The sequence below is a fragment of the Larus michahellis genome, chromosome W, assembly GCF_964199755.1.
Source record: "Larus michahellis chromosome W, bLarMic1.1, whole genome shotgun sequence".
NCBI lineage: Eukaryota > Metazoa > Chordata > Aves > Charadriiformes > Laridae > Larus > Larus michahellis.
In genome coordinates, this window is record NC_133929.1 from 4632160 (window position 1) to 4646349 (window position 14190).

A 14190-nucleotide genomic window follows, 5' to 3' on the forward strand; every position below is an offset into this window, starting at 1 on the left:
ACATACTTAAATTCCAGTCAGAAATAGTATCATCATCATCATCAAGATCATCGTCATCGTCATCATCTTCAATACTGTCTTCTTCATGTTGCTGAGCTACCGTCCGTGAACGATGAAAACGAGGTCTTATGTCCTGTTCACTATCTGGAATAGCTTCATCTTCTTCAACATCCCCCTGTCATCAAAATGTTTTATCAGATAAAATAGTGCAACTATATTGCTCAAAAAAGTTAAGAATGTAGTGTAAATTTTAGTTCAAGATTTTATAAGTATATGAAAGATTCACATCCCACTTGTGCTGCCCAGCTAACTAAAAATGTCATTGTTCCTGCATTCTGCTACAGTATTTATCAGAAAAATGACAGGAAAATAGAAGCAAGAGAGGTAAGTTCACACAAAAGCACAAAGTATCCTTCTTGTTAAGAAATTACTCTTGATAGGAAGGAATTAGAAAGAAGAAGAAATAGAGAAATTCTAGTACACAGACACATTCTAAAATGTTGTGATGGAAAAAGTTGTGTAGTTCAAGCTAGAAGGGCATTAAAATTAATTCTGATCATTTTTTTTTTGCTGCTTTGCTGTAGTATTTCATGGGTAAAAGTATCCCAGCTCTGCCAAAGCTGGGTGGGAGGGAACAGGGGTAAAACAGGAAAGCCCACAGATTATTTTTCAACAAACATGGCAGCAGTCACATTTAGTTTTTGGAACAGCACATCTTGCCCCAGAAAGCTAAATCTCCATTGAACAGATGTCAGACCAGATATGGACTACCAGTTCAATCATTCTGATGTACAAGTCAGAAACTAACCAGATATTCTTACTGAGTATAAAAGAAGTCAATGCTTACCTTCAACAGAATAATATCGATCTCTGAATATTTCATACCATTTACCAGTACAGGTATCAACCTACAAAGAAATATTAATACATGTCAAAAAGGAAGATCCTGGTAATTACAGGCCTGTCAGTCTCACTTCAGTGCCTGGTAAAATTATGGAGAAGGTCATTCTGGGAGTTACTGAAAATCACTAGAGAGACAATGTGGTCATTCCTGCTTAACCAACTTAATTTCCTTTTATGACAAGGTCACCCATCTAGTTGACCAAGGGAAGCCAGTAGATGTGGGGGTTTGGGATTTTAGCAAAGTGACGTTGACGTCATCTTGGGAGCTTAATACAGTTTTGTATATACTGTATCTATTTCATTATTTTCCTTTTTATTATTAATATTTCATTAAAGTAGTTTAGTTTCTTCTAAACTTGTAAATCTCTTTATCTCTCCTCCTCCTCTCCATGTACGAGAGGTTGCAGGGGAGCATCTGTCACCGGCCATTGGCCAATTTGGCCAAAACCATGACAGAAGACTGAAGGGTGACCTCATTGCAGTCTACAACTTCTTCAAGGGTGGCAGCGGAGGGGGAGGTGCTGAGCTCCTCTCTCTGGTGACCAGCGATAGGACACATGGAAATGGAATGAAGCTGCATCAGGGGAAGTTCAGATTGGACATTAGGAAAAGGTTCTTCACTGAGAGGGTGGTCGGTCACTGGAACGGGCTCCCCAGGGAAGTGGTCACAGTACCAAGCCTGTCAGAGTTCAAGGAGCATCTGGACCATGCTCTTAGTCATATGATTTAGTTTTAGGTAGTCCTGCGAGGAGCAGGGAGTTGGACTTGATCCTTATGGGTCCCTTCCAACTCAAGATATTCTATGATTCTATGTCAAAATAACAGATAAATAAAGCAAGCTGGTTTTCAGTCACCTGGGCCATAATTTTGGTTGTAACCATCCCCACCCCCTCCGAACAACAAAAACAAACAAAGGAAAAAAACCAACGAAGACTCAGCCTGATAACAAAAGCTAGTATCTTAACCATACTCCATTTCATGAGGTTCATCAATACTTTGTAATCTGAAAAAGCATTAATTTCTAACTAGAGGCAGCCAGATGGCACAACCGAGTTTTACACTTTAAAACCAGGATATTCTTACACATGATTAAATTTATTCTGAAGCACCTTTCAGAAATTAAGTCTAAAGCTTTTCAGTAAAAATTCAAACTCCCAAAAAATGCTTGATAAACAAGTTAAGTTGGCTCTCACAAATAGTATTTGTCACTTTATTTACCTGTGGCTGAAGACTCTACCTCACTACTCTTAAGGATAGAAGTCTAACTACATTAAGCCCTCCTATCCTTTTGTAATTGCTTCAAGTATCACCCCTTAAGACAAGTCCCCAACATTGCAGAGATCTTGACATTAGTCAAGTCATTAGTCTATATTATAACTTTACTTATTAAACTGGTTATGACTATGGGACTCCAATGGTACTGATGTATGGCAAAAAAAAGTACTAGGGGAAAGAAAGTCAAATGCTTCACGGAAAAACACATTCACTACAAAAATAAAAAGATATATTACAAGCCAAATCAAGCTAATACTGAAATCACCATGGACCGACCCAGCACCAGTGACAGACTCAATCCCTGTATATTCTGCAGCTGAGGAGTACTGTTTCTGAAGGTACTCAGGCCAGCAATAATATTCACACATCTCAATGGCACGTTACCTTCTGAACTTTTAATGAGAGAACAGTAAGTATTCAGATCAATGCCCATTCATTGGCATTTCTGCAGCATACTTCATGAAGTATGCAGGAGCTATATATTTTATAAGAAAGCCTACAGGAGCAAAATGGAACAAGATATTAAACAAAAAGGTTTTTAGAAGATCTTGTCCCACTTAATCTAATATAAAAAATTTAAGATTACCATCAAGTATTGGCAAATTTTTATAGCTCCCTAGTCAAAAAGAACTCACTAACAAACAAGTTGCTTTCAACAAATATGACATTGAAAGCCGAGAGATATGTAATGTTACTCTTATCTGTTTTCCTAGAGATTTAAAACCTTAAAAAACCACAACAACCGAGGATGAAGCTGTTGCAATGTCAGTGTTCATGTAGGCAAGAAGAGGTTTAAGCTTTATACTGAGAAGGTGACTAGTATGAATAAAGGTGTTGGGAAGGGGGTAGGTAGAATCAAGAACTGTGCTACCATTATTTTGTCTTTTGAACTATAAGAGTAGGAGTTAAGTAAAAACATTTTAAAACTTAAAAATCTTTTCTCTTAACATTGGTTCTCTTGTTTTTAACTCCTATTCCTGTACTGCTACAGTAGGTGTTTTAATCTCAATTCTCTGCTTTCTAATTGCTTATGAGAACTGAAATTTTGACACACTGCCCCCCCCCTTTTTTTTTTAAATTGCTTTACATCTAAAATGGTAATTTTGCTGAAAAGAATACGTCTCTTCTCTCAACATCTTGACTGTAAGAACAGAATCACAGACAGAACTGCTTTAGTATTTTCAAAAAACAACCATTTACGTGTCAAAAACAGAGTCTCCATTTACTGGGAACACTGAAGAATTTGCTTCCTATTGCAAAAGTCTTCAGATCAGTCTGAAAAAAAGTTACAAGCACTGCTGCAGACACACAGATGTTTAAATCTCAAACATGGATATTCATTCCCGTTCAATCGAGGATCTATATTTTAAGGCTTAGGATAACTTTTTGAAACTTACAAAAAAATTTTTGAAACTTAAAAAACTACTGTCAGTCTGAAGAAGTATGAACACATTATACATGCTTTCTTAAAGTTTAAATTGCAGTGGCAATTGATATGAAATTGATTCCTAAATCTACATGATCTCATCATCTTGTTATGGTCTTCATAAAGATGGAGAACCCTTGGCATGACTATGCACATAGAAGCATTGCACAGAGTTGCTCACAATAGCAGTCGTCAAGACCACGCGTTCATGGTACACCAGATATTACAGGTAATGTCACGTGGAGATGTTTGTTTGAGCTTAAGCGCACATTAGTATACCTTTGCATCCATATGATGCTTAATAGGCTGTTAAGCTCGAGGTAAAGCACCAGTGACACAGTTTATGCTGCTTCTGGAGCTGAGTCTGAAATCCTCAGAAGTCTTTTCAGTGACCTCTATGCTACAGCCATTTTTAATATGCACAAGAACTAGCTACAGGAAACGCCTTCTAAGCATACAGCAAGCTAGATACAGTCTCTATAAGAGTAACCAGGAACAAGTCAACTGAAGTTTAAAGACGACTATTTCAAAACAACTAGGAGTTGTAATTCTTAATACTTACTTAGTAAGATGCCGACATAATACATCTTTACAAATTGGCTGTTCAGCCAAAGTCAGCCAAAACTCGCAAGCCTCCAAAGCCACATTTTCATCTTGGTCCTGGGTCCTTTGAAGCATATACTACACAATATAAAAAAAGGTACTTGTATAAGATATAAGTTTTAAGTGCCCAGAAGAAGCTATCGACATTGCAAAGCGTCTTCACACCAGACTATGCTACCAGAGTAATTTTGTTTCTTTGGGGCAAGGGGAAGAAACAGATATAAGAGACTAGTTGAGACTATGGTGAGAATAAGCCTATTTCTTAATGGTAAATGATTCAGATTCTAAGTTTCTTCACTGCTTAAGTGAGAACATTATTACCAAGAAACTACAGACAGAGACCCAAGATAATAAACAGCAGTTTCCTGTCAATAGTTGTGTTTGTTTTTTAAAAAAAATTATTATTGTACCACCACCACCCCTTTGCCCTTTTGAATAAAAAGGTACAACTATGCACTTAGTAAGATAGAAATATTTTTTTATATCCAGTACCATAAAAAAGCTTACCTTTCAAATCTTGATTACCTAACAGGATGCAATTAAGTAGAACCCATAACAGAGGAAAAAAGAAAGTCTCCCTTTTTTATAGCATGAATGGTAATTGAGAGATTCAGTACCAAAACTTTAAGCTTGCTGTTAAAACTTAACCCCCTTAAGCAAAAAAACCAATCAAATACCTACATAAACAGAAAGCCTAAGTATACCATGGCTACATCAGTTTCTTATACACAACTGCCAAAACAATTTAGGGAAGATGCTTGCAACTTCCAAAATAGCATTCTTCCATGCCAGCCCTTATTTCTGAAACAGTTGGTTCTTCCACTCATTTTAGAAGCCTCATGGAAGTTCATGCAGCTACCTTTCCTCACACATGGATTTAAAACAAGCAAAGTAAATCCTTCTTCAGAATACCATTTTATTCTCAAAATGTAATAGAATGGGGCGACCTATATTATCCTTATGCATTTCAGGGATGAAAGATTTGCCATGAACATACCCCTTCCTACAGAACTGCACTAAATTGCAAGTGTTTCCTAAAGGGTCACTACTGTAATTAAGAACTCATGGTAACACAAATACTGCTCTATTCTGAGTTGTCAACAAATTACACCTTGGAAAAGCTGAAAAATGTCCTACCCATTGCAAGCAAGGCTTCATTAACGCACCTGAAGTGATTTGGCATTTTTCCCCCAGAGGGCTTGAAAATCCACTGTTTTGTTGGATCCAGTTATTTGTCACAAAGACAAAAACAGAATGACAAAAAGTAATCTCTGTTTGAAGGTGCTTCTCACAGTGTCATTTCCTTTTTAAGTATGTATTATCATATATGCTCCATGAAGTTAGGTAGCAGTGGTATAAGACAGCCATATACACAGCCTGGAAACCATAGACTGGTTTGGGTTGGAAGGGACCTTAAAGATCATATAGCTCAAACCCCCCTGCCCTGGGCAGGGACACCTCCCACTAGACCAGGCTGCTCAAAGCCCCATCCAGCCTGGCCTTGAACACCTCCAAGGATGGGGCAGCCACAGCTTCTCTGGGCAACCTGTTCCACTGTCTCACCACCCTCACAGGAAAGATTTTCTTCCTTATATCTAATCTAAATCTCCCCTCTTTCATTTTAAAACCATTCCCTTTTGTCCTATCACTCCACTCCCTGACAGAGTCCCTCCCCAGCTTTCCTGTAGGCCCCCATAGTAAGAACAGTAACAAAGTAAAGTGTGGGGAGAGTATTTGAAGGCTTTTTAAAATAAGTACTTTTAATGATAAGCTATAAAGTTCTACTGACTTTAGGTAATGGAAATAGTTGCTTCATAACAATAAATTACAAAATGGCATATGAAGATTATTCAGAACTGGTCTGCATACTCTGTAACAGTGTTGTGTTAGTCTTGTTATGTCAAATCATCAAGAATAGCATGATGCATAAAGCATTAAGAACACATCCTTTGAGCAGTAACAGACATCTTTATCTGAAGAAAGCAACAGGATCCTCACAGTCTTATGACTTCAGCAACAAGTTGAGTTTCTGTGTTACAGCTTCATAACATCAATACACTATTCATTCCTTACAAGTAATCTCATTATGCATTGTATAACGTCAGGGCTTCTATTGAGAAAGTGTTTGGCTAAATATGCTCTATGAACATACAAGTGCAATCTAATAACTGAAATCTGTTAGGTCAGTCTACTCCTGACATATCCTGTTGTCATGTTCCCAGACAGAGGAAGGTGAAAAAAAAACCAACCCACCACAAAAAAATATACATCTGCTTCTGCTCACCTGGAAGCACTTGCTCAAAAAACTCACTGAAATCCAAACCAATCATTCCTGTATGCTCCAGGAACTTGGCAAGAAAGCTAATACTAAACCTGTCTGCTTCAAAAGCATGATGCTGGCCAAGTCCTTCTGTCTTAGAATCGCTACTGGATCATTAATATTCTTAACTACTTTAAAAGTGATTCTCCATAAGCATAAAAAAACCCATCATGTGGATACAAGTTTCTCTTTTTTTAAGACTTCCTTCAGTTAGAGAAGCCACCATTGGCAGCATTCAACTTGGAGGTATTCAAGGTTCAAAGGGGCAAAACCAGACTCATTTGAATGTTGAACAATAGTCAGTTCTGAGATATTGCATTTGCACATACCAATATGTATACAGAAATGGGGAAATCAGTAACAGTACACAATAGTCCCAAAACTGTGAAAATAAAAAAGTCTAAACTTTGTTATAGAACAAAAATTCACTAATACTGTCTTTTGTAGAGAAGAAAAAAAACCAACTCAAACCCAACCAAGCAAAAGAAAAAAACCCCACCTCAAGTATCAACAATCCCTACTTGTCCTGTGTTGCATGAGAACATGTCTGCCAGGGTTGGTGGCACAACACATAGGAAGACTAGACAACAGGCCAAGGCTGTCACGGGTCACCTCAATTTTACGCCTTTGTCCAGGAGCAAAAAAAACTTAACACCTTCTTCATGTTGCCTGGACCTAGCCCTTATGGAATTTGACACTGGGTTATGACCCACTTGTTTGCATGTAATCTGCATGAGAAACATACTGATCTTCGCTATATTTCTAATCTAGCAAGTAGTGTATGTAAAGGCTACCTAGAAACTGCCAGTATTTCCCAGAAACATTGAAACTCAAAGAGTTGAGCAGACAAAAACCAGCTGATTGGTCCTCTGGTAGGCAATTCTGCACTAATCTAGGATGATAAAGAATCTATCAAATGACACTAACCTCTACAACTGAATGCAAAGGCAAGCAGCTCTGTTAGTAGCTCAAAGAGCTATATAAAATAACACTCCTTATCCTTGTGGTCAAAAGATACAAAAAAAGTGACAGCTTCAATGTGTAAACTGTAGCAGTCTCAGCACTAGAACTAAGATTTTTAACATGATCTTCTCACTTGTGGTCAGGCAATGCCTGGCTGCTCCATGGTATAGCTGATCCTGGCCATTTCAGGATCAATTAACTTAATGAAGAATGAACAACTGCCATAGATGTTGTCTGTCAAATACAATGTCAAGTTGGCAATTAGCTAAAAAGAAACTTTCGCAACCTCAATCTAGAAGGAAAACAAAGAGTAGGCAAGTGCAAGAGTAACATACCTGTTCTGATGAATGTTTTTAATTTGTTATTATTTCTGTAACTCCAAACACGTTTCAGCACGCAATCTGGGAAAACAGACTCACCTCAACTATACTAATCATATGAGGAAGCAGGCGATCCATTCGAACTTCCAGCAACATAACTAGAGCACGGCAAACATTTTTGCGTACTTCAGGCTCCTCATCACCAGCCAGTGCAAAAAGATTCTGTTGGAAAGTAATACCAGTCGAAAAGCCTCAAGTCATCTAGTTCAACTTGTATTTAAATTGACATTACTGGCAAACTAAAGTATGCAAACATATACTTTGTACCCTCCCACCCCACACCTCAGAATACCGTATTATTTCTTAAAGACATACAGTTTAGCAAACAAACTCTTCAGACTCTCAATGTGTATTGTTACCCAGTGTTTTGGTCATGTGTACACTAGACACAAGGACATTTTTTCCTGAATTATTTTTTTCCCGAATTATTTTTTCCCCCTAAACATTAATGAAGTTCTGAAGCTAGAAAACTCCTTCAGTACACAACAGCAGCAAATAAAATACTCTAGATAACCCAAAATATCACCCTTCTAATCCACATTCAGTATTAGTATTCAGAGAGACCCATCATACAGACTCAGTGACATGATGATCCTCGTACTGAACTCTCCATCACAGGTAAAGTAGACAGACTGCTGACAGTACCTTCATGCAACAAGACCTTTCCTCTATTTATGGAAAGGAAGCATCTTTCAAAATACTATTTCTTGGTCTGTGAGAGTGCTTAGACTAATCTGAGCATAAGCATGCAGAATGAACTTCAATACATGGGGACTGAAGCTAAGAATGGGAAGTCAGCAATGTAGAGTTTGTGGGTAGTGGTGGTTGTAAAACATTATTCAAAGCTCTTAATAAATCAGATATGTAATTTGACTTAACTCCCCCAACCAAGAATGCACACTCACCTCAATAAAAGAATCTATGTGCAACATAAGAGCTTGAGTTCTGCTGATGATAAATTGATTGACACATGCAACAGCATGAGACCTACAAATGGAACAGTTAAAATATAAATTTTTTATTACTTAAACATTTTCTAAACTGTATCAAAAACATTAGGAAGCAAATCACACTTTCCAAGCATCTTCTAGAGGCAAGAGGGAACAAATCTGTACATCTATATTGTTACAAGAAAAATTACGTTTTTAAGTACCAACTTAAACTCTGATATATTTACTAAATAATTTAAAATAAAGTATTCAATAAATAAAAACCACAGCAGGATGACTACACCTGGCACATTTGTTCCGAACAGTATGTAAGCATGTTCTTTTTCAGTATATTATGATTACTGATCTTCTTTGATATTAACAATTCCATACAAGTCAACATGGTGGAATTTTAGCACACCCTTCTTCGTTGCTAAGTATCCAACTGCCTTTACAATATTTTTAGTATTTAATGAGACCAATATGCATCAGTAATATAGTTGTAGCTTCGAAGAAACATAACAAAAGGCAGAGGGGTTGGAACTAGATGATCTTTAAGGTCCCTTCCAACCCAAACCATTCTATGATTCTATGACAAGTGAAGTGCAAAAAGTGAGTAACGGATACTCTGACCAGTATTAGGGGGGCCCTGCCTCCGGCCAGGTGGAGGAAAGGGACAACCGGGTTTATTGGACGGTGTGGATTCGATGGCCTGGCACATCAGACCCACAGGAGTATGAGGCTCTAGTGGACACGGGTGCACAGTGCACCCTAATACCATCAAGCTATAGAGGGGCAGAACCCATCTGTATTGCTGGGGTCACAGGGGGATCCCAAGAGTTGACTGTACTGGAGGCGGAAGTGAGCCTAACTGGGAATGAGTGGCAAAAGCATCCCATTGTGACTGGCCCAGAGGCTCCATGCATCCTTGGCATAGATTACCTCAGGAGAGGGTATTTTAAGGACCCAAAAGGGTACCGGTGGGCCTTTGGCATAGCTGCCTTGGAGACGGAGGAAGTTAAACAGTTGTCTGCCTTGCCTGGTCTCTTGGAGGAGTCTTCTGTTGTGGGGTTGTTGAGGGTCGAAGAACAAGTGCCAATTGCTAACACAACAGTGCGTTGGTGGCAATAGTGCACTAACCGAGACTCTCTGATTCCCATCCATAAGCTGATTCGTCAACTAGAGGTTCAAGGAGTGATCAGCGAGACTCGCTCACCCTTTAACAGTCCCATATGGCCGGTGCAAAAATCTAATGCAGAGTGGAGGCTAACTGTAGACTAATACATTCTTACCAATCCCTTTGGCAGCAGAGTGCAGGCCACAGTTTGCTTTCACCTGGAGGGGCGTCCAATACACCTGGAATCGACTGCCCCAGGGGTGGAAACACAGCCCCACCATTTGCCATGGGCTGATCCAGACTGCACTGGAACAGGGTGAAGCTCCAGAACATCTGCAATACATTGATGACATCGTCGTATGGGGCAACACAGCAGAAGTTGTTTTTGAGAAAGGGAATACAATAATCCGAATCCTTCTGAAAGCTGGTTTTGCCATAAAATGAAGTAAGGTCAAGGGACCTGCGCAGGAGATCCAGTTCTCAGGAATAAAATGGCAAGATGGACGCCGTCAGATCCTGATGGATGTGATCAACAAAATAGCAGCTATGTCTCCACCAACTAGTAAAAAGGAAACACAAGCTTTCTTAGGCATTGTGGGTTTTTGGAGGGTGCATATCCCAGATTACAGTCAAATTGTAAGCCCTCTGTATCAAGTGACCCGGAAGAAGAATGATTTTAAATGGGGCCCTGAGCAACGACAAGCTTTTGAACAAATCAAACAGAAAATAGCCCATGCAGTGGCCCTGGGGCCAGTCCGGGCAGGACAAGATGTTAAAAATGTGCTCTACACCGCAGCCGGGGAGAACGGCCCTGCCCGGAGCCTCTGGCAGAAAGCACCAGGGGAGACTCGAGGTCGACCCCTAGGGTTTTGGAGTCGTGGATACAGAGGATCCGAAGCCCGCTACACTCCAACAGAAAAAGAGATATTGGCAGCATATGAAGGGGTGCGAGCTGCTTCGGAAGTGGTTGGCACAGAAGCACAGCTCCTCTTGGCACCTCGACGGCCGGTGCTGGGCTGGATGTTCAAAGAAAGGGTCCCCACCACACATCATGCAACTGATGCTACATGGAGTAAGTGGACTGCGCTGATCACACAGCGAACTCGAATGGGAAACCCCAGTCGCCCAGGAATTCTGGAAGTGATCATGGACTGGCCAGAAGGCAAGGATTTCGGAATGTCACCAGAGGAGGAGGTGACGCGTGCAGAAGAGGCCCCACCATATAATAAACTGCCAGAAAATGAGAAGAAATATGCCCTGTTCACTGATGGGTCCTGCCGCATTGTGGGAAAGCATCGAAAGTGGAAGGCTGCTGTGTGGAGTCCTACACGACAAGTTGCAGAAGCCAGTGAAGGACAAGGTGAATCGAGCCAGTTTGCAGAGGTGACAGCCATCCAGCTGGCTTTGGACATTGCCGAGCGAGAAAAAGGGCCAGTACTTTATCCCTACACTGATTCATGGAGGGTGGCAAATGCTCTGTGGGGGTGGCTACAGCAGTGGAAGCAGGGCAACTGGCAGCGCAGAGGCAAACCCATCTGGGCTGCTGACCTATGGCAGGATATTGCTGCCTGGATAGAGAATCTGGTTGTGAAAGTACAACGCCACGTAGATGCCCATGTACCGAAGAATCGGGCCACGGAGGAACATCAGAACAACCAGCAGGTGGATCGGGCTGCTAGGATTGAAGTGGCTCAGGTGGATCTGGACTGGCAACATAGGGGTGAACTATTCATAGCTCAGTGGGCCCATGACTCCTCAGGCCATCAAGGAAGAAATGCGACATATGGATGGGCTCATGACCGAGGGGTGGACTTGACCATGGACACTATTGCACAGGTCATCCATGAATGCGAGACGTGCTGCAATCAAGCAAGCCAAGCAGTTAAAGCCTCTTTGGTATGGAGGGCGATGGCTGAAATACAAATCTGGGGAGGCCTGGCAGATTGATTATATCACACGGCCACAAACCCGTCAAGGCAAGCGCCATGTGCTCACAATGGTGGAAGCAACCACCGGATGGCTGGAAACATACCCTGTGCCCCATGCCACTGCCCGGAACACTATCCTGGGCCTTGAAAAGCAAGTCCTGTGGCGACATGGCACCCCAGAGAGAATTGAGTCGGACAACGGGACTCATTTCCGAAACAGCCTCATAGACACCTGGGCCAAAGAACATGGCACTGAGTGGGTACATCACATCCCCTGTCACGCACCAGCCTCTGGGAAGACAGAACAATACAATGGACTGTTAAAAACTACACTGAGAGCAATGGGTGGTGGGACTTTAAAACATTGGGATGCACATCTAGCAAAGGCTACCTGGCTAGTTAACACCAGGGGATCTAACAATCGGGCTGGCCCTGCCCAATCAAAACTTCCACGTACTGTAGAAGGGGATAAAGTCCCCGTAGTGCACATGAAGAATATGTTAGGGAAGACAGTCTGGGTCAGTCCTGCCTCAGGCAAAGGCAAACCCATCCGTGGGATTGCTTTTGCCCAAGGACCTGGGTGCACTTGGTGGGTGATGTGGAAGGATGGGGAGATCCAATGTGTACCTCATGGGGATCTGATTTTGGGTGAGAATAGCCAATGAATCAAATTGTGTGTTGTTAAGTGCTAAGTAACCCTGCCACTGTATGTCCTCATGACTATAATTGCTATCAGTTGTACTACAGTAAGAATCACCCAAATTAAGGACAGATGGACTTTGATGAAAACACCGAGTAAAGCGCAGTGGTGATGGGATCAGAACTGACCTCAGCAGCTGGCGCCCAGCAACTTCCTCAAGATCTACATCTTCAGCCCATGGACTGTGTGCATGAGCCACACCGGGTACACCAGCCTCAAGCTCCGAAAATACAGCATGCAACAGGCCAGCACCACCCAGCATCTCACCTGCCCTGAGAGACTGTTCTAACAGATGGAGCCCAAAGCCATGGATTAAATGAACTCGCCAGACACTTTGGAGGGATGGCCCATAAACTAAGGACATTACATCTGCATGAATATATATGTGTGTGTGTATATATATGAGACAGGGGAAAGTGGTGGCAATTCATTGGAACCTGTAAGATCTGGGCATGGCAAAAATGGTATGGAATAAGGGGTGGAAAACGTCCTGGTTCCGGCAGGGATAGGGTTAATTCTCCCCAGGCTCCAGCAGGGACACAGGTATTCCATCCCATGTGAGCCATGCCCACCCTGAGCTGCCGGGGGAGGGGGCAGAAGTCGCTGCTTGGGAGCGGTCTGGGGCGTCCTGGTTGGGTCCGTGAGCAGTGGTTCCGTAATCGTGTTTGTATATTCCTCTGTCCATGTTATTGTTGTTGTTTTCTTGTTCTCTTTGCTGTTCTGTTAAACTGCCTTTGTCTCAACCCATGAGTTCTGCCTTTTCTTCTTCTGATTCTTCTCCGTATTGGGGAAGCCCAAGAGAGCGGCTGTCTGAGGCCAAACCACGACAGCCCCTTTTAAGTACTGAAAGGCTGCAATACGGTCTCCCCGGAGCCTTCTCTTCTCCAGGCTGAGCATCCCCAAATCTCTCAGCCTGTTCTCAAAGGAGAGGTGCTCCAGCCCTCTCATCATTTTTGCCTGACTCCATCTTCTTTGCACCCTCCCTTGAGGTTTTTATTTATATTGATGAGATCCCCTGAGCCTTCTCTTCTCCAGGATGAACAGTCCCAGCTCTCTCAGCCTTGCCTCATAGGAGAGAGGCTCAAAACCCTTTATCTTTTTTGTGGCCCTTCGCTAGACTCTCTCCAGTAGCTCCATGTCTCTCTCGTACTGGGGAGCCCAGAACTGGACACAGTATTCCACCTGGAGGGTGAGGGAAAGGATCACCTCCCATGCTGGCAACACTCCAGCCCAGGATACCATTCGCCTTCTTTGTGGCAAGGGCACATTGCTGGCTCATTTCAGGGTAAAAGCTACTGTTCTTGTTGATAAATATTAGCAATAACAAGTTAAGTCTGGAATTTTTCTTCTATCTTGTACTTCTGTTACTTTGGAAAAATTAATACTGTATTAAAGTAAAAAGATGTTGGACCCATTTAATTTGACCCAGCTGAAAGATAAAGAGCTTTCTAAGGTTTGTTGCAGTTAAAGCAGAAAAAAATTTTTCTGCAATAACTCAGAAAGTATTATCAGCAAACAATTTTTTACTCTCCCATTGCCGCATTCATTACAAAATTAATCCAAGACAGTTCTGTCTAATCAGAATATGAAATTTTAACCACAGCACCGAAATTTTCATAATAATACTGTGTCAGTGTGCCACAAGC

The 14190-nt window shown here is 41.6% G+C and overlaps 1 protein-coding gene across 13 annotated transcripts in view; it reads right to left on the reverse strand.

Moving 5' to 3' along the window:
• Nucleotides 1–14190, reverse strand: part of LOC141735684 (transportin-1-like) — a 104884-nt gene that overhangs the window by 25427 nt on the left and 65267 nt on the right. For all 13 annotated transcript variants that reach the window (XR_012584809.1, XR_012584810.1, XR_012584812.1 and 10 more), the window contains 5 exons: nucleotides 8776–8857; nucleotides 7910–8032; nucleotides 4167–4285; nucleotides 848–908; nucleotides 7–175 (listed from right to left, as the gene is read on the reverse strand). Coding sequence is in view for 9 of the 13 variants with exons in the window: in XM_074568769.1 (XP_074424870.1) it covers nucleotides 7–175; nucleotides 848–908; nucleotides 4167–4285; nucleotides 7910–8032; nucleotides 8776–8857 (554 nt within the window). In the remaining 4 variants the exon portion in view is untranslated. The remainder of the gene's footprint in view (nucleotides 1–6; nucleotides 176–847; nucleotides 909–4166; nucleotides 4286–7909; nucleotides 8033–8775; nucleotides 8858–14190) is intronic.